Source organism: Hyaena hyaena, unplaced genomic scaffold (assembly GCF_003009895.1).
Source record: "Hyaena hyaena isolate Hyena2069 unplaced genomic scaffold, ASM300989v1 scaffold_298, whole genome shotgun sequence".
Classification (NCBI taxonomy): domain Eukaryota; kingdom Metazoa; phylum Chordata; class Mammalia; order Carnivora; family Hyaenidae; genus Hyaena; species Hyaena hyaena.
Genome location: NW_024080927.1, coordinates 1,861,299 through 1,879,690, shown reverse-complemented (window position 1 = coordinate 1,879,690; position 18,392 = coordinate 1,861,299). Strand labels below are relative to the sequence as shown.

At 41.3% G+C, this 18,392-nt stretch overlaps 1 protein-coding gene across 5 annotated transcripts in view; it reads right to left on the bottom strand.

Annotated features, from left to right (window-relative positions):
- Window positions 1-502: 502 nt before the first annotated feature.
- The window catches only part of TEX14 (testis expressed 14, intercellular bridge forming factor), an 86,150-nt gene continuing 68,260 nt past the window's right edge, over window positions 503-18,392 (bottom strand). For 4 of the 5 annotated variants that reach the window (XM_039247338.1, XM_039247342.1, XM_039247340.1 and 1 more), the window contains 11 exons: window positions 18,038-18,100; window positions 17,197-17,324; window positions 16,082-16,287; window positions 14,492-14,588; window positions 12,781-12,855; window positions 10,020-10,097; window positions 9,166-9,265; window positions 5,846-5,938; window positions 3,073-3,182; window positions 1,778-1,829; window positions 503-1,317 (listed from right to left, as the gene is read on the bottom strand). In XM_039247338.1, the coding sequence (XP_039103269.1) occupies window positions 1,281-1,317; window positions 1,778-1,829; window positions 3,073-3,182; window positions 5,846-5,938; window positions 9,166-9,265; window positions 10,020-10,097; window positions 12,781-12,855; window positions 14,492-14,588; window positions 16,082-16,287; window positions 17,197-17,324; window positions 18,038-18,100 (1,039 nt within the window). In that variant the 3' untranslated portion in view covers window positions 503-1,280. The remainder of the gene's footprint in view (window positions 1,318-1,777; window positions 1,830-3,072; window positions 3,183-5,845; window positions 5,939-9,165; window positions 9,266-10,019; window positions 10,098-12,780; window positions 12,856-14,491; window positions 14,589-16,081; window positions 16,288-17,196; window positions 17,325-18,037; window positions 18,101-18,392) is intronic. The other variant, XM_039247341.1, reaches the window with a different exon arrangement.

Sequence of the window (18,392 nt, the reverse complement as noted above, 5' to 3'; positions counted from 1 at the left end):
TTGTAGCCTTTATGAATACTAACAGATAATGCTGCAATATCACAACTCACTATCATGATATGTCTATCACTCCATACATTTTTTTTTCCCCTGTGGGTCCTGGACACAAAGTCCTTACATTTTTATGTATGTTGGTTTTTGTTGCACCAATTAAAGATTTTTGAGAGAAAGGACTATGTATTATAAGTGTCTGTCTCCCTCCAAGTTTCTTATACATAGTATTATTTATAAAGTAATTTGTTTTGGTTTTGCTCTTGTTACAATGGCAAGCAACTGTTTCCTTGTTTTGAAATGGTCAAATAGATTTGTACCTTCTTATTATACCTGTGCAGGGTAGAATTCTGGGGCACTAACAAAACTGCATGATATGACCATCCTCAACAGGAACTATTCAGTTCCTGACCTATTATTCACTTGCTAAGAATAAAATGTTAGCTAGCTAGTACTGTACAACAACACTTAACTTCTAAGAAAAGGTTTTTATTCACATGTGAAAGTTCCATACTTGAGGCAGATCAAAGTCTATCAATCCTCTAAATACCATGCCAGACACATGTATGCATCTGGCCAGTAGTCAGTAGAGGATAAATTAGAAAAAAGGTGTGATCTTCATCTTCCCATAATTTCACTCCTCTTAAGACACAAATGATGTGAGGTATATAATCCGAAATATACAGAAATGATGTTTATTCACTTTAAAAGGTTCAAAATATCTCGGACTTTTATTCCCACCATACTTTCATCATGTAAGTAAATTCTAGCTGGAATGGCAATCCTGGCCAAGAGGAAGGCAGTATTTCTGTCCTAAACTATGGATGACTGGTGCTGGCTTATATGAGAAGTGGGAGCAGTCACTGCTTATGTGTCAAACTTTGTAACAGAAGTTGAAGCCTCTTTGGGTCACAGTTCTTCTCCCAATAACTAAATCTCTCTTCCACAGCAAAAAGCTCAATGGTATTAAACGTAAACATTTTATTATATAACAGGAGTTAAAGTTTTCAAAAATCTGTACCAACAAAACAAAACCAAAGCCATTCTGGGAACAATGAGAAAGTTTTACAATAAAAGCTACCTTTCACTTTTCAGAAATCTGAACTGAAAACAAAAGGTTAACTTGGTACAAACAGACAGGGCCAGCCCTTCTGTCTATTGTGGCAGCTGGACAAAGTGTGAGCTACAGAATCACTGCCCTGATGGTGACTGAAGCAGATGCAGAGACGGGAGTTCACAAGCCAGATGCTCAAACTCAGGCCAGGAGTCCACCCATGATCCAACTCCCATCAGTCCAACAAGTCACTCTGATCCAGCACGATTATCCTGTGTGTGTATTTTTTAAAGACATTAAAAAAACAGTTTCTAGTTAGTATCTATGTTTTTAAAGACACAAACAACAGTTTCTTTGTATTCAACTGAGTTCAAGGGAAAGGGATTTTGATCTTTATAGTCAAGAGAGATAATCAATTAGTATGTCATGGGAATGCACGATGACTGCAAAGCAATTGATAGCATCATCCTGTGCTCTCTCTGTCTAAAATTGTTCTTGTGCTGACTCTATTGATGACTTAATCAAAGCTGGCATTAATTTCACCTTGTATTTTAATTAACTATAAACATTAACATATAAAAAATTGAGCAACTTTGAATTCACTGTCATTCAAATAACTTTATCAATAACTTTATCATTAATGTTTATTTAGATGCTGATAAATGCTTAAAGCCTGTTTATGTTGTCTACAGACAGTGAACTTTGACCTATAAACATATGCCGACTCATTACCTGGATGGTTCAGACCAACCCAGTCGCTTCCAAAAACAGGGTTTTAGTTCCTCTTGTTGAAATATAGAAAGAAGAAAACACAACCACGTTACTTTCTGTGTCAAAAGGTGCCAGTATCCAGAAACTGCTTTAGTGCTCTCTCTCTAGTTTAGGGGAACTGTTTTACTGACAATGGTTGTTTTCTGCTACAGAGACAGAATCTTTCCAAAAAGTTATTGGGCTTCCCCGCCTAACATTCTGCAGCTCCCTTTCATAGCCAGGGATACTAATGATGCTAATTCACAAAGTCTCTGCATTATGTTCTCAGTTAATTCAATACTAGCTAAATGCTCACACACTCTGGGCCCTGTGCCAGTCAGGGTGCTAGAGGAAAAAGAATGCACTCCCAGGTCCTTTAATGAAGTGACTACTTACACGGGTATAGTCAGAGTTAAGGGAGCAAACAAGGGACGGCAAGATACCTAGTGACTAGCAGCAGTGGGAAGCCACTATCAATTCTAAGTCTAAAGGGACTAGGGTGGAGCTGGGGCAGAAAGTTACTGGAACCCAGTGAGCTGGAACAGGACAGGCTGCCTTACAGAAGCTGTGCTGGTGAAGGCACACCACTTCTAAGCAAAGATGGTGCTGAAGTAGGCAGGAAGGGGAAGTTATACCCCAACTACTCCTCTGCCCTCTTCCCAGGGGCCAACAGGAAGCTTGCTGGCCAGAAAGCCCAGGAGATAGTCTACAAAGCACAAAACGGGGCAGAGAAAGGAGGAGAATGAGAATGAACTGGGGAAGGGATGAAAAGGATATCAGGTGTTCTGAAAGAGATTTAATACCTCTAACTTCTTAAATAGGAGGAACTTAAATATAGGAGGGCATCATTTGTGAATGGCACCTAAAGCTCTATCAAAATAGTTTTGAAATTAAGATCAACTTATGCCTTTTACATTACTTGTAGATTCCACTTAAATTCCACAGTTTATGATTTCTTATCAGATTCTGAAGCCCCAATGTGAGCTACATTTAGGACTCTTTTGAAGACATTAGACAGATAGAAGCAAAACATCTTTCCAGACAATGTTCAAGACAAGATGACAAGACTGGCCAAAGGCTGGCTTTAGAAATAGGACTGGATGTTACTGTTTTGTGATGAAGGTATGACTGGCAATTAACAGAAAATCTGGGCTGAACCACAGGAGGAAAGCATAAAAGTATTATGTACAGCATCTGGGAAATATTTCTAAATAACTCTGATGATCATCACAGACCAAGGACTCCAGGTTACATTATAAACAACCATTAATTCATACCTTCTTCAGAATTGCCTAAAAAGCTGTCTGATTTCCTTCTCTCTGACTTGAAGCTTTCTTCCCCTTTTCTCTTCTTTTCACCAGCTTCTTGATCCGTGGTATTTGCCTCCCTTCAAAGACAATGATTTGGGGCATCAAACCATATGCACAATGGCCAGGGGAACAGGACTACCTACTCCAAAGGAAACATAATAGCTATTGGCATGTATGCTACAATGTATAGTAAGCCATTCAATTCTTTTTTTTTTTTTTTTTTAATATTTTTATTTATTTCTAGGAGAGAGAGAGAGAGACAGCGTGAGCAGGGGAGGGTCAGAGAGAGTGTGATTCATATTCTGAAACAGGCTCCAGGCTCTGAGCTGGCAGTCAGCACAGAGCCCGACGCGGGGCTCGAACCCACGAACCGTGAGATCATGACCCAAGTGAAAGTCGGACGCTCAACCGACTAAGCCACCCAGGCGCCCCAATTCTTATCACAACTATAGAAAGTAGTTAGCATGACCATCCCTAGCAAAGTAATAAGGAAACTTAGGCACAAAGAAGTTACATGCCTCATGAGTCCTGGACCTGGGATCTGACCCAGGCAGTCTGTCTCAGACTCTATCAACCCCTAGGCTATATTATCCATCTCCTCTCCCCAACAAAAGCATTTCACTTATGTTATAATTGGTGTCCTTTTTATAACCACCATTTACTTTATTACCTTACTTCATTTCCTGAAACTCTCTTTCAAGTATCTCTGATTGAAGTATCTAACAATTTAAGACCATATTTGCCAAACAAGTAAGCTGAAATCATCTCCCCTGCCCAGGTGTAAGCTCCTGAAGGGCAGAGACATCCTATCCCTCTGTTCCTGCAACACACCACTTGGCTCACTATCAGCACTCCAAAGATGCTAACTGAACCAATTTGACACTGTTTAGGGATTTTTCTTGTTTTTTCATTTGCTAAATATTCAAAACAAAATATGTAAAACAAGACCGAAAACAGAGCCACCTAGAATTTTTTTTTTTTCTCCTAACCTCTCACTAATAGAATCATAGGCTCTAGAATTAGAGAAAACCTTCAGGGTCTCTTCCACCTCTGTCCAAATGCCCAGAACCAAGGCTGTCCAGCCCGTGCTTAGTGGGAGGAGGTGTTGGTAAAATGTAAAGGCACCTGCTTTCTCCATCAGATAGCTATAGCTATTAAAAAGCATGTGCTTTACTGAATAAAATCTCTAACTCTGCAGTTTCTAGTCACTAGCTCTGCCCTTTGGGGCAGAAGAGAGTAAGCTGACTCTCTTCACTTTACATTTCAGGTATTTGAGGGTAGCTATAAAATATTCTCCACTCCATCTGCACTTCTCCAGCTGAGCCTCCCCAGCTCCTTCAGCTATTCTCATATGATATGGTTTCCAGACCTCTGACTATTCTATATCCTCCCTCTTCTGTTTGTCAACATCACTTTTAAAATACTGTACCCAGGGGTACCTGAGTGGCTCAGTTCGTTAAGTGTCTGACTCTTGATTTCTGCTCAGGTCATGATCTCAGTTTGTGAGTTTGAGCCCCGCATCTGGCTCTGTGCTGACAGTGTGGATGTGGAGCCTGCTTGAGATTCTCTCTCCTCTCTCTGCCCTTCCCCTGCTCTCTCAAAATAGATACACTTTGAAAAAAAAAAAAAACAACAAGCCTGTATCTTTAAAATAAATAAAGAAAGAAAGAAAGAAAGAAAGAAAAGAAAAATATTACACCCAAACTCCATACTGACAGTGCGCAGCCTGCTTGGGATTCTCTCTGCCCCTCCCCCTCACTCTCTCTCAAAATGAATAAATAAAATATTTTTAAAAGTTGGGGCACCTGGGTGGCTCAGTTGGTTAAGTGTCCGAGTTCGGCTCAGGTCATGATCTCATGGTTCATGAGTTCGAGCCCCGCATCAGGCTCTGTGCTGACAGTTCAGAGCCTGGAGCCTGCTTCTGATTCTGTGTCTCCCTCTCTCTCTGCTCCTCCCCTCTCTCACACTCTGTCTCTCTCCCTCAAAAGTAAACATTTAAAAAAAAAAAAGTAATAAAATATTGTGCCCTGACAGAAGCCCCACACTGTGTCCTACAAGTTCTCTCTTTAGTGTGAGGCATCACCTTGGCCTGGACAAGACATTGTTGTCTGTTCAGCATTAATGCTGCATTGACCATTTTAGCAACTGCATCAGTGAGAGGACTCGTGGAATGGCTATTTTGCCTTCTTCAAGAAAAATTGTCTCAAGTGCTCGGTATATAAAAATAAGACAACATGCTTCCTACCTTAATAAAGCTAATGAGGAACTTCCAGTCAAAAATTCTCCATTAGGTCAGATCCCTTGCATTCTACACAACTGAATGCTCACCTTCATCTTTTAGAAGAATCTAACATTTCCACTTGTCAAGACCATTTTGAATCTACAGTCTATCGCCTATCACATTAGTATCCACTCTTAGATTTGAGTTACCTAAAACTTTGATAAGCATGCCTTTTCTGACTTAATTCAAATGGCTGATGAAAACGTTGAAGGTGACAAGGCCAAGGTACAGCAATCTTAGAGGCCTGTCTGTATACTGATATCAATCTGCTAATCAACATCTTGAGCACTGTGTGTAGTTGGAGGAAGAGGGGCAGACAGAGGTCAAGGCTGTGGCTTATCTACAGAACTTATCTACAGACACTCATTCTCCAAAGAGTGGAGGTATCTTTTTTTTTTAGGACTAAAATCTAGTCTCCTTGACAAAGAAGAAAATGATCCCCTGATGGAGAACAATAACCTTGTAGAGCTTCCGGGGAGATCCTGTAGCTCCGTGTTGTCCTCAGGTGGCTGTAGCCATCTTTCTAGGTCCTCATCGAGAGTAGAGTGAGCTCTGTTCAAGGGCAAGTGAAGAGAATTGAGATAATTCTTGTCCCATGACAAGGAGGTACAGTGTTTTAGAGTGGGAAAGGACCTTAAAACGTGTTCTTTCACTGTACACATAAGAAAATGATAGCTAGGTGAGATTATATTTACAGGTGCAGAGGTCACTTAATTCCGATTTAGATGCACACCAAAAACTCTAGCTTCTTAATAAAAAGCCTCAGCACCCATGAGAATAGCTACCTCTCAAAGTCCAACGCCAGACTCAGTCTCAATTCTAGGTCATTAAGTCAATTTCCACCTTAGGCTAGAACTGTACACTCATTCCTACAAGTTTTTTGGATGAAGAACTGCCTCTGAGGCTAAAGGATGCAGAGTGCTTTCAGAAGGCCTGAAAAGTACCACTGTGGGCATCTGTGTCCAGCACAGCCAGACCTTTAAGGAAATAATAATAGTAGCTAACTTTTAATCACGTGTAAAGTACTTTATACAACCACAGTTAACTTGGCCTTCTTGAGCTAATCTTCTTTTGTTTGAATAATGGTGTAGATTTTTACTGAAGGTGTTTTGAGATGAAAGGACTGGAGTTATATCATACATCAGAGATAAAAAGAATTCTAGAACTTTAAAAAGGTATTTCTCTTTCTCTCCCTTTGCCCTTGTCTTTTCTGTCTCCCCAGGACCTTCCTTGCAGGTCTCTTCCTTTTCCTTCCTCATAGAAAATAATTTAGCCCTTGAAGAGTGTGACAGAATAATAAAAGTTATTCATAGCACTCTTCTTCCTTGCCTTCCTCTTCTATAGCAGCTGAAAAGCTAAAAATTCAATTTCTAGTCTCCTTTGCAACTGAGGGTGGGCATACATCATATTTGGCCAGTGTGAGATAAGTGGGCATCTGCTGGGGAGGGATTCTGGGAAAGTTTCTCCTTTCCAGATAAAAAGGGGCAGAGTCAGAATAGTCCTTTTCCCCACCTTCTTGGTATGTAGACAGCAGCAATCTTGAAAGCAAGAAGGAGGTAACAAGTCCAAAAATAAAGGCCAACATGGTGAAGTAGCGGAGGAGGAATATCCAAAGAGTCTAAGTCCCTGGTGGCATCACTGAACTGCCACACCAGGCATGCCCTGCCACTCTGCGGGACTGCCTCTTGTGGGAGCCAAACTCATTTAAGCATGAAGGTAGAGTTTTCAATCATTTGCAGCTGAAAGAATTCTGTAGGGCTACCCTAAAGATCCACAGGACCAGGATTAGGATAAGGCAAATGGTGCAAGGGCAAATTCAGATCCTCTTTTTCTTCAACAAGATTTAGATATTTTGTTCATCATGAATTTCTTGGCACCAGTTTTCATTTTTTTACAATAATGCATTACTATAATTTATCTTGACTCTCGGTTTCTTGGTGTCTCCTTTAATTTTGTGCCCAAGGAGTGTGTCTCTCGCTTCACACCAGTCTTGGACTTGAATGATGGTTAGGACAAGGCAAGAGAAGTCGGAAGACAAAGGAGGTGAACTGAAGTGGTCTACCTTACAACATGGGTCAAAGGAGAGCTGTGAATCAGAAACAGAATCAGGTTTCTTGAGGCAACCTTGTGTTTTTAGACTGAATTAACTGGATGATTGCCCCCATTTTCTCTGATCTGGCCACAAGGATCTAAAACTTCTCTTCCAAGGCCTTTAAGTAAAATGTGGGGCACCTGAGTGGTTCAGTTGGTTAAGCGTTGGGACTCTTGATTTTGGCTCAATCTTATGGTTGGTGGGATCAAGCCCTATGTTGGCTTCATCTGTGCTCTCAGCGAAGAGCCTGCTTGGGATTGATTCTCTCTCTCTCTCTCTCTCTCTCTCTCTCTCTCTCTGTTCACTCTCTCTTTAAAAAATTAATTAATTTTTAAAAACTTTTAAAAAATTAAATAAAACATTGTTTTATCAAGTTTATCAACACTTGAAAGGAGTTGAAACCTGTTTGCCTCATAAAATGAAATAACAAAAAAACAGTTTGACAAGAAAAAAAATCCTATTAAAAAATGGGTAAAGGACTTGAATAGTTACTTCTTCAGAGAAAATATATAAATGGCCACGGACCATATGAAAAGACGCTCAACATCACTCTTAACTAGGGAAATGCAAATCAAAACCACAATGAGATATCACCTCATACTTGTTCCATTAGAATGGGTACCAACAAAAAACCAGAAAATAGTAAGCACTGGCAAGGATGTAAAGAAATTGGAGCCCTTGTGCACTACTGGTAGGAATGTAAAATGGTGCAGCTGCTGTGGAAAACAGCATGGTATTTCCTCAAAAAATTAAAAATAGATTTACCATATGATCCAGCATTACCACATCAGGGTACATATCCAAAATAACTGAAAACAGAATGTCCAGAAGAGATACTGTACACCCATGTTCACATTAGCATTACTCATAGTAGGCAAAAGGGTGAAAGCAACCCAGTATCTACCAATGATTCATTGGTATCTACTAATTCATTTATTAATGAACACATAAACAAAATTTGATACACACACACACACACACAGTAATTCAGCCTTTAAAAAGAAGGAAATTCTAGTGGCGCCTGGGTGGCTCAGTTGGTTGAGATTCGACTTCAGCTCAGCTCATAATCTCACGGTTCGTGAGTTCAAGCCTCACATCAAGCTCTGTGCTGACAGCTCAGAGCCTGAAGCCTGCTTCAGATTCTGTGCCTCTGGCTATCTCTTTGCCCCTTTCCCACTCATTCACTGTTTCTCTCTCGCTCTCTCAAATATAAATAAAGAAGGAAATTCTGACCATGTTGCATGGATGAACCTAGAGGACATTATGTTAAGTGAAATAAACCAGTTACAAAAAGTCAAATACTGTATGATTTCACTTATATGAGGTATCAAGAGCAATCAAACTCATCAACAGAGAAAGAAGAACAGTGGTTGCTAGGAATTGAGGAAAGGGGGCAGTTGGTTTTTAATGGACATAGAATTTCAGTTTTGTAAGATAAAAAAGTTCAGGAGATTGGTTGCATAACAGTGTGAATATACTTAACACTACTGAACTGTACACATGAAAATTTTATGTTTATGTTTTTAATTAAAACAAATTTTAATTAAAAACAAAAACCTTTTAGGAATAGGGGCTATTAGGATAATATGAGAAAGACCTTTTTCCCCTTTGTCAATATCAGAAGAAAAATGAACACATACTAATACAGTTTGTTAAATTCTTTCAGAAGCCCAGCTTTTTCTGTTACCTCTCTGTGTCCTCTTCTAGATCCTGAGTTTCTCTGGTCCAGAGAATACTGCTATCTTCCTTTTTATTGTTAGTTTCTTGTTCTTCTAAGTGCCTTTGATCTAATAAAAATGGTTGAAAGACTGAACTTTATCAGAGCAACAACAAATTGAGAAAGCCTGCCTTGAAATGGAGTACAAAAAATGAAGTCTAATCAGTGGCCCCTGAAGTATGCATTGCAGTACTTCTTCCCAGGAGATGAGGGGCCAGGTGGCAGTCTGCAGGGTGCCTGCATTTACAGCAGCTGCTTCTGGGGTCTTGGGAGCTCTCTGGTGCCAGGTGAAGTGACAGGAAACCTTCCCTGTGCCAACATTAAAAAGAGACAGAAGAAGCAGAGGAAAGAGAGGGAACATAAAAGAGGAGGCAGGACAGACACCCTAAAAACAAATTGCACACATTTACTTTGGAGGACTACCCTATTCTCACTTGTTGGATGTTTCTAGGTTGGAGCCCCAAGGAAGGAATTTGGGTGGGGAAGGGTAGTACCCTTTAATGTATGCCAGGCATTTCATAATGCTGTCTCATCTCATCCTGCCAGCAGTCCTATGAAGCGAAGGTTTGTTCAGTATCTTACAATGTACCAGGCACCATGCATAGAGCTATTGTGTAGGCCAGGATGTAGGAGTTATCATCCCCATTTTACAGATGAGGATGACTGAGGCTTGGAGACATTAAACAGTTTGCCACACAAGAGTGACAACTGAAATGGAATTGTGCCTGACCTCAAGGCCCACAGTGTCCCAAATGTAGCAATGTGCTGCCAAGGACAGGGTTATAGCAAGGACCTGATGAAAAGGGTCTGGGTAGCTGGCTTACCATTTACAGTGACACCCAGATGACTTGCTGTGTTCTCCCCCAACACTGTGGATGAGGCCTGCTGTCGCTTCAAGTGCTCTGTCACAATAATACAAAAGCAAAAGGCAACTTATTTCTTTCTTCACATGTCATATCATTCTCTAGGGCAGTGGTTCTCAAAGGGTGGTCCTTGGATTAGCAGCCTCAGTATACTCAGTACTTAGATTTGCAGAGTCTCAGGTCTCACCCCAGACCTAGAGTCAGAAACTCGGGAGGGGGGGGGCAGCAATCATATTTTATAAGCCCTCCAGGTGACTCTGACAGCTGATAACCTTTGAGAACCACTGGTCTAGAGCATTCAATCCCATCCAACACTAAAAATAAAAATAAAAATCATAACAATGATAGATAACACTTGCAAAGCCCTATGTGGCAGTTACCATTTTTAACTTACACACATTCATCGGAGATTCATGTTCACAATCTTTGTAACAACCTTACAAGACTGATCATGTGATTGTTATTCCTGTTGAGCAGATGAGGAAAATGAAGGTAAAGAAAGGCTGAGGACCGTGCCTGGAATCACACAGAATGTAAGAAGCGAAGCTGGGATTTGAACCCAGGATGTCCAGCTTTAAGATTTATGCATTAATCTCTATTCTATACTGTCTCAAGTTTGTAACACATCAAAGTAGCTTCCAATTTTCCCCATCTCTATGGTCTGTATTTCTTATTTTTTACCTCGTTTACAAAAAGACAAAGAAAATAATTTCCAGTTCCTAAAGAACTGACCACTAGACCAAGATGAGCAGCTGCCAAACTGCACACCGCTTTGCATTTGGTGGCTGCACAGTATCCTTCAAGTGCTCCTCACAGCAGAGCAGGGAGACACCTGCAAGGCGGCACACACAGGAACCCCAGGATCCCTGCTGCAGCCCTGCTGTATGCAGGCACAGGGCTCTCTCTTCCTGCAGGTCAGGAAGCAGGCCCTTCTTGGCAGCTCCTGGGCATCAAGCGGCCGCCACTTGATCACTTGAAATAAAAAATCCATTTTTATCCTTGTTAAAGGTAGTCCCTTATTGATCTGAAAAGATCACCTATATCCTAGGGTTCAAGAGGATCCTCCCCTTTAGGCCCTTGTCAGAAGCCTAGAGCTTTGAATGTGGGCCCTCCAAAACAGCACAGGTGTCAGCACCAGGTCACTCCCCGGAGCTCTCTTGAGGTGAAACAACAGAATGATGATTTATAATAATCAGATGGGAGTGCCCATTATTAGTAGAAACTACCCAAGTGACCTCTCACTTTTGTCTTTCTGGGAAATTACTGACCTGTGTCAAAGTACAGACATCACCTAGAAACCTGGTCCAGATAATTCCCATGAGTAAAATGAGGGAGGGTTTCTGCAGAGTGCAGTGGGGTACAGCTGTGCCCTGAGGCTGGAGCCAGGAAGAAGCCTGCTAACAGCTGCTGAAATGGGGGAGTCAGTATGGTGACTGAGAGAGAAGACAGCAGGATCCAGAGGAAAAGTATCACAAAGGTCAAACTGCAAAGGAGCCTACAAATACTGCCTTAAGTCATGACTAAAGAACAAATAACACTGTGAATCTATCTCAGCTGGACATGTGTGGGTGACCTCTACACTCATAAGCAGCAGTTCTACTACTGTACTAACAACTGGAGAGAAGGAATTTGCAAGGACTCCCTGGGGCATTCCGGAAAAGGAAAGCCAGTATGGGAGTAGGCTCCCTAAGAGCCTGACCTAACAACCCTGTGACCCTGTGGCTTTGGGGAAGAGGTGTGATGAGGTGAGAAGGGCCTATGAGTACAGAAAAAGAAACGAAGGAAGGTTCTAGCAGCTCTGGCTCCACCCTAGTTCATCAGACCAACAGTCAGGGGCTGGGTGTTGTGATAGCCTAGATGGTAGCTGTCCATTGAGTCAGACCACATAAGTTCTCATTTACCTCCCTCTTCCTGATGAGACACAAAACCTCAGAGACCCTGAGAACCAGCCGGTGTGTATCGGGAAGTTCTCTAGCGGCCCCATACCAAGAGCTGGTCTGTCAGGAGCCTGCCAAGATGCGTCCTCTCAGAGTAAGGGGCTGGTCAGCTAGGCTGTCAAGAAGAGAAGTGCATCTTTCCTGGATAGGGAAACGACCTGCCCCAATGCTTGCTTCCATTTATTGTCAGCACTGGCTCCGCTGCATAAGGCCAGCCAATCCAGCTACAACTAACATTGAGCTGGTATAGCTGGGTCTCTGCCTGAAATGGAAAATTCTGGTCTCATTAGGTCTTATGCCACTGACGTCTCTGCCCCTGGAAAGGTGATTCATCCATGATGCCAATACCTCTAATACCTCCTGCTAATGGCAAAACTGAAAGTACAGGATGTCTTGGCCTTAACAGCCAGACTTCAGGTCTCCAAGGCATATATAGCTCATTTGGTTCAAAAAGGAGGCGAAAAATTCTTTTAATAAAAGAATTTCATCACAATAAACCACTTAAATGTTGCTATTTCTCTTACAATCATTACCATAGACTTTTTAAAGTAACATAAAGTAACAAAATGACAACAGACAGAGGCTAATCATTCTGGCCAGGTTTCATCAGTAATGTGAGGCACATGTTATTAGAAAACTGCTCCTTCCTGAACTGTTCATTCAGTTAGACTTTCTTATTAGGGCCGTTTGTACTAGTGCCTACACCTGAGACAAAGAACTATATTGTGGTCAGTGACCATAACTAACAGGGCCACGGAGTACATTCTGTATTGAACATCCCTTACCAATTTCGTCAAGCAGCTCCTGAGATGGTGGTGGTAGCTCATCAATGTGATGCTGTGAAATGGCTTCTACTAATGCTTAAAAAAGATAAAGGGGAAAATGGCTTAACACCTTTCTGACCCTGAATTGGATTTTCCAGGCTTCCACATGGATTTGACTTAGGTTTTCTCAGCAATGAAACAAACTAAGGCAGGAAGACAACCTCTTACATTAGCAGTCCTAGTTAAGACCTCCTAATGTGTGAATGCATATGAATGCACTCCTCCTTTTACTCCAAACCTTTTCCTGCTTTACCCCTTACCCCAGTATTACTTGATCTGTGTCCCTCCTTCCCAAGGATATCTAGGATAGGGGAAGTACAAATTCTTACTAAGAGGCGGGGGGCCCAATCTGTAACAGAGTTCCTGGAGGGATACAGAGGCTCCAGGCCAATCAAACTGAACAAAACGTAAAGTGAGAGGTCTTTTTCTATAGGTTATCAGGTCAGGGGATACAAGAACAGCCATTCTTTGGGCCTTCCCCTACTTATAACCTTAACTAAAACCTCTCAGCATAATTCACAAGATCCAAGAACTGTACCAAACTTAAGACATTAAAATTAATATAGCAAAGGTAATATGCCTCAAGAGTTGTTAACATTCTCATATCCTTTGATTTGAAAACTATCTCCTAAGAATCTATCCTCAGAAAGGGATCAGAGGTACTGATAAAGATTTTTATACAAAGCAAAAATTAGAAAACTATATAAATCTTCAACATAAGGGCATAGTCAAGCAACATACGTAGAATGGACTATTACAAAGCCATTACATATATTTACAAATAATTTTCACTAAGGGGAAACCTTCAAAACATAGCATCAAAGGAAAAAAATATAGGCCAGAGCTGATACACAACATGATCTCGACTACGCTAAAAATATATACATTTTTGTACATTTCTAGAAATATGAAAGAAAGAGCACCTGGCTGGCTCAGTAGGTAGAGCATGCAATTCTTGATCTTAGGATGGTGAGTTCGAGCCCTACACCTGGGTGGCTTGAGCGTCGGACTGGTTGAGCGTCAGACTCGATTTCAGCTCAGGTCATAATCCGAGGGTCGTGGGATCAAGCCCCTCATCAGGTTCTACACTGAAAACGAGCCTGCTTAAGATTCTCCTTCTCTCCCCCCTACTCCTTTCCCCTACTTGTGTGCTCTCTCTCTAAAAATAAATTTTTTTTAATCTTAAAAAGAAAAACATATGTACTGAATAGTACAAGAGATTAAAAAATGGTGGTAGAATTATTTTTTTTTTAATGTTTTTTATTTATTTCTAGTAGAGAGAGAGAGAGAGACAGCATGAGCAGGGGAGGGTCAGAGAGAGAGGGAGTCACAGACTGAAACAGGCTCCAGGCTCTGAGCTGGCAGTCAGCACAGAGCCCGACGCGGGGCTCGAACCCACGAACCGCGAGATCATGACCTAAGCGAAAGTCGGACGCTTAACCGACTAAGCCACCCAGGCGCCCCAAAAATGGTGGTAGAATTAAAAGACAGTTCTCTTTAAAGCTATTTTTATTCTCCAAGTTTAATGAGTATATTTTACTTTTATAATCAGATGGAAAATAGCATTTTTGTTTGAATTTAATGTAGCATCAATGATGAGACTAAGGTTGCCTTAAATTGGCTTATAATTATTTTGTATTTTGGTTGTATCTTTATATTAAACACAGGATACCTTTCGGCAGGCTCCTTCTCTGGGTGGCATGGGATGATGTGTCAGGTGACTTAGCAATGCTGGAGGAACCGGCCCCATTAAATGCAGACAATCTTTTCTAGAAGTAAGACGTAAACACGGTAATTGACACATGTACTGAGCACAAAAGGCCCCAATGCAGTTCAATCATTTCCAAGATTAAGCCTGTGTTTCATTAATGGAAGAAGCCACTTGTTTTGTTGACTGAGTCAAACTTTTTCAAATGCATCCTCTGGGATCCCTTCTCACCCCTCTTTGCCTCCATAGAGCCCAGTACTTACCTCTGTATTGTATTAGCCAGCGTTTCTCACTAGGTGGGGAGCTCCTCCAGGGCAGGGACTAGCTCTATCTTATTCACATTTGATGCCTAGAAGAGGGCTTGGCAGGGTACCTGACACTTAGAACCTGCCCAATTAACAATTTATTGAATGAAAGCATAAACTTCTTTATCTCCCTAATTTATTAAAAAAAATTTTTTTATAGTTTATTTTTGAGACAGAGAGAGAGACAGAGCACAAGTGGGGGAGGGGCAGAGAGAGAGAGGGAGACACAGAATCTGAAACAGGCTCCAGGTTCTGAGATGTCAGCACAGAACTCAACGCAGGGCTTGAACCCACGAACTGCAAGATCATGACCTGAGTCAAAGTCAGATGCTTAACCAACTGAGCCACCCAGATGCCCCTATCTCCCTACTTTAGAGTGGACCTTTTGTGAGTCAAATGCCCAAAGAATATAACAATTGATTTAAAAAAATTTTTTTTAATGTTTATTTATTCTTAAGAGCTAGAGAGAGACAGAGCATGAGCAGGGGAGGGGCAGAGAAAGGGGGACACAGAATCCGAAGCAGGCTCCAGGCTCTAAGCTGTCAGCAGCACAGAGTCCAAAGCGGGGCTCAAACTCACAAACCACAAGATTATGACCTGAGCTGAAGCCAGACACCCAACCGACTGAGCCATCCAGATGACCCATATAACAACTGATTTTTAATTGAGGCCGACACAAGTAATCAATCTGCCTACAGAATCGTCAACATTTTTAATGAGCAGTGCCAAGTAAGGAATTTGTAGTTTTCCTGAAGAGACTACACATATGAAATATGAGGGAGAGAGAAGAGAAGAAGAAACAAGGACAGCAGAGGAGAAGGAGAAGAGGAAAAGGTAGCACACAATTATGTGTTTTTATTGCAGACTATTAGTTCAGGAGTTCAGAGAAGGTAGCGATCAAACTTCTCAGGGAACTAAGCAGAGGAGGCATCAAAGAGGAAGCAGAAGCCAAGCCTCCTCAAGTAAGTAGGATGTGGGTAGACAGAAAGTACAATGCAGGTGAAGGCAGTGTGGCAGTTTGGCTCTGTAGAGAAATTGCCAGATGTTCTCTCTGGAGAAGGAAAAAGGCACCAAAACCCAGGCTCTATCCTAGAATACAGACTCAGAAAGACACCCCAAGGAAGCCCAGAAGATTCAGCTTATATCTTGCTTTCTTTGTAAAATGGATTTGGAGAAATCTTGGCACTTTGGATCCCTGAGGCCTTTGCGCTGACTGCATGAGTGTGGAAAGCAGAGTCAGCATACTTACGAGATTGGTCAATCTTGAAGGGGAAGTTTCAGAGGAAGTAAGAAAGGAATCTAGTCTCTTTGCTTTCTCTCGAACAGTTGTAAATCTATCAGATGAAGTTTGAATGGATTCCTGACTGTTCCAGCATGAGGTAGACCCTGTTTTAATCTGAAATGTGATACTTTCAAGGCAGTCTTTATACCGACTGGCAGCTGAAGAACTTGACCCTATTGTAGAAAAGAGGGCAATTAGTTTCCGAATCCTCTACATTATTTAAAAACGAAACCACAAAACTCTGTATCTATACGAGACATTCTCCAACTTGTTACAAACTAAAATAATCACTGATATGAGACATAGCTCCTCAAAGTATAAAAACAATGACAGTCTCTAAATTTGGTCATCAAAAGAAAGGGAGATTATTTGAACCACAAATATACGGGAACTAAGGACATCAGAGAGAGGCTATTTGATGCTGGCCATTGAGGTTGCAAGACTCAAAACTGTGTATGTTTACTCATATGTGGAGCTTGAGAAATTTAACAGAAGACCATGGGGGAAGGGAAGGGGAAAAAAATAGTTTCAAACAGAGAGGGAGGCAAATCATAAGAGACTCTTAAATACAGAGAACAAACTGAGGGTTGATGGGAGGATGGGGGTGGGGGGAAACGGGCAATGAGCACTGAGGAGGGCACTTGATGGGATGAGCACTGGGTGTTATATGTAAGTGATGAGTCACAGGAATCTAACCCCAAAACCAAGAGCATACTGTATATATACTGTATGTTAGCTAACTTGACAAAAAATTATAAATTAAAAAAATAGAAAAGAAAGTGTTTCATTTAAAAAAAAAACCACCATGTTCAAGCAAAAGACAGGTTTTAGGTAGTGTTAGAATACAAAGTACAGTTTGCATTTGCCTGTCTCTACCACTAAAGTAAAAAAACTACTTATAGCTGCTTAATAACCAGCACCACCAACCCCTACCTGGCCCTCCATGGGATTATCCCCTTCAACTCTGGTGCTAAGAAGACACCTCTACACTGAGGAAACACCTGTCAGTCTTTTCTCACAGCCTGGCTTCCCAAAGTCAGTGGGGCAGGGGCTTTCCAAACACTTCTCCCCACAGTGATTACCTGGGCTGAGTGGAGTGCTGACACTTGTTGGTGCATGGTTTATTTTGGGTGTTTTGCATGAGCCTTCCTTAAAAGAACCATCTTGTTCATAGGAGATACTAGACAGGTCTTGAATGTCTGTCAGTGATCTAAGAAATTAAAAGTACAAAGTAATTAGGAGAAGATGTTTAGAAAAATCAAACATTATTTTCCTGAAGGGTACTTTTTAAGGAGACTCTTGACAACAATCTCTATTTGGCAGTAGGCAAGAATTAGAGACTGTCTTAGAATATCTTCTGTATCTTAAAGAGAATATTAGAGAATATCCTAAAAAGAGATACTAACTTTAAACATAACTCAGCAGCTAAATATAAAACTGTTTATGGGGTGCCTGGGTGGCTCAGTCGGTTAAGCATCCGACTTTGGCTCAGGTCATGATCTCACGGATCGTGGGTTCAAGCCCCGCGTCGGGCTCTGTGCTGACAGCCCAGAGCCTGGAGCCTCCTTCAGATTGTGTCTCCCTCTCTCTGTGCCCCTCCCCTGCTCATGCTCTGTCTCTCAAAAATGAATAAATGTTTAAAAAAAAAAACTGTTTCCGTAGATGAAGGTATATATACATGGAAAACAGATTTTATTTACCTTCAATATAAACTTATTAATATCATCATCATCACTGTATTACATTGACTGTAAGATGCTATAATTTAGATCACATTTCATCATAACAGCGTTTTCGTGAAAGAAGAAACACGTTCACATTAAATGTATGAACAAAAACAGGAGGAATGTATTCTCCTACAAATGAGGAAATTCCTCATTTTCCCCTAAAACCAAGACTTTCCACAGCATCTTTAGGCCCTACATGTCTTTCTCTTTCAGCTCCTTTGGTGGTTCCTTTAATGTCTCCTCTTGTTCACCTTCAGTACTGTAAGAGAGAAAGTGAGAAAATTATATGACTCCGCTGTCAGCAGAGTGCACGAACCTGGTACAATGGACCAGTTTATCAGCAGAAAGGATGCTAAGCTCAAAAGTAGAAAGTTGGTTCTGGTCCTGGCTCTGCTACTGACTAGCCATATGTTTTCAGACATGTCTGGGCCTTACTCTGAGCCTCAGTTTCCTCTCCAGGGATGGAGTAAATACTCTCTAAGGATCAGCCCATCTGAAATCAGCCAATGACACTATATGACAGTGACCAAGTTCCTGAGGAAATCAATGGA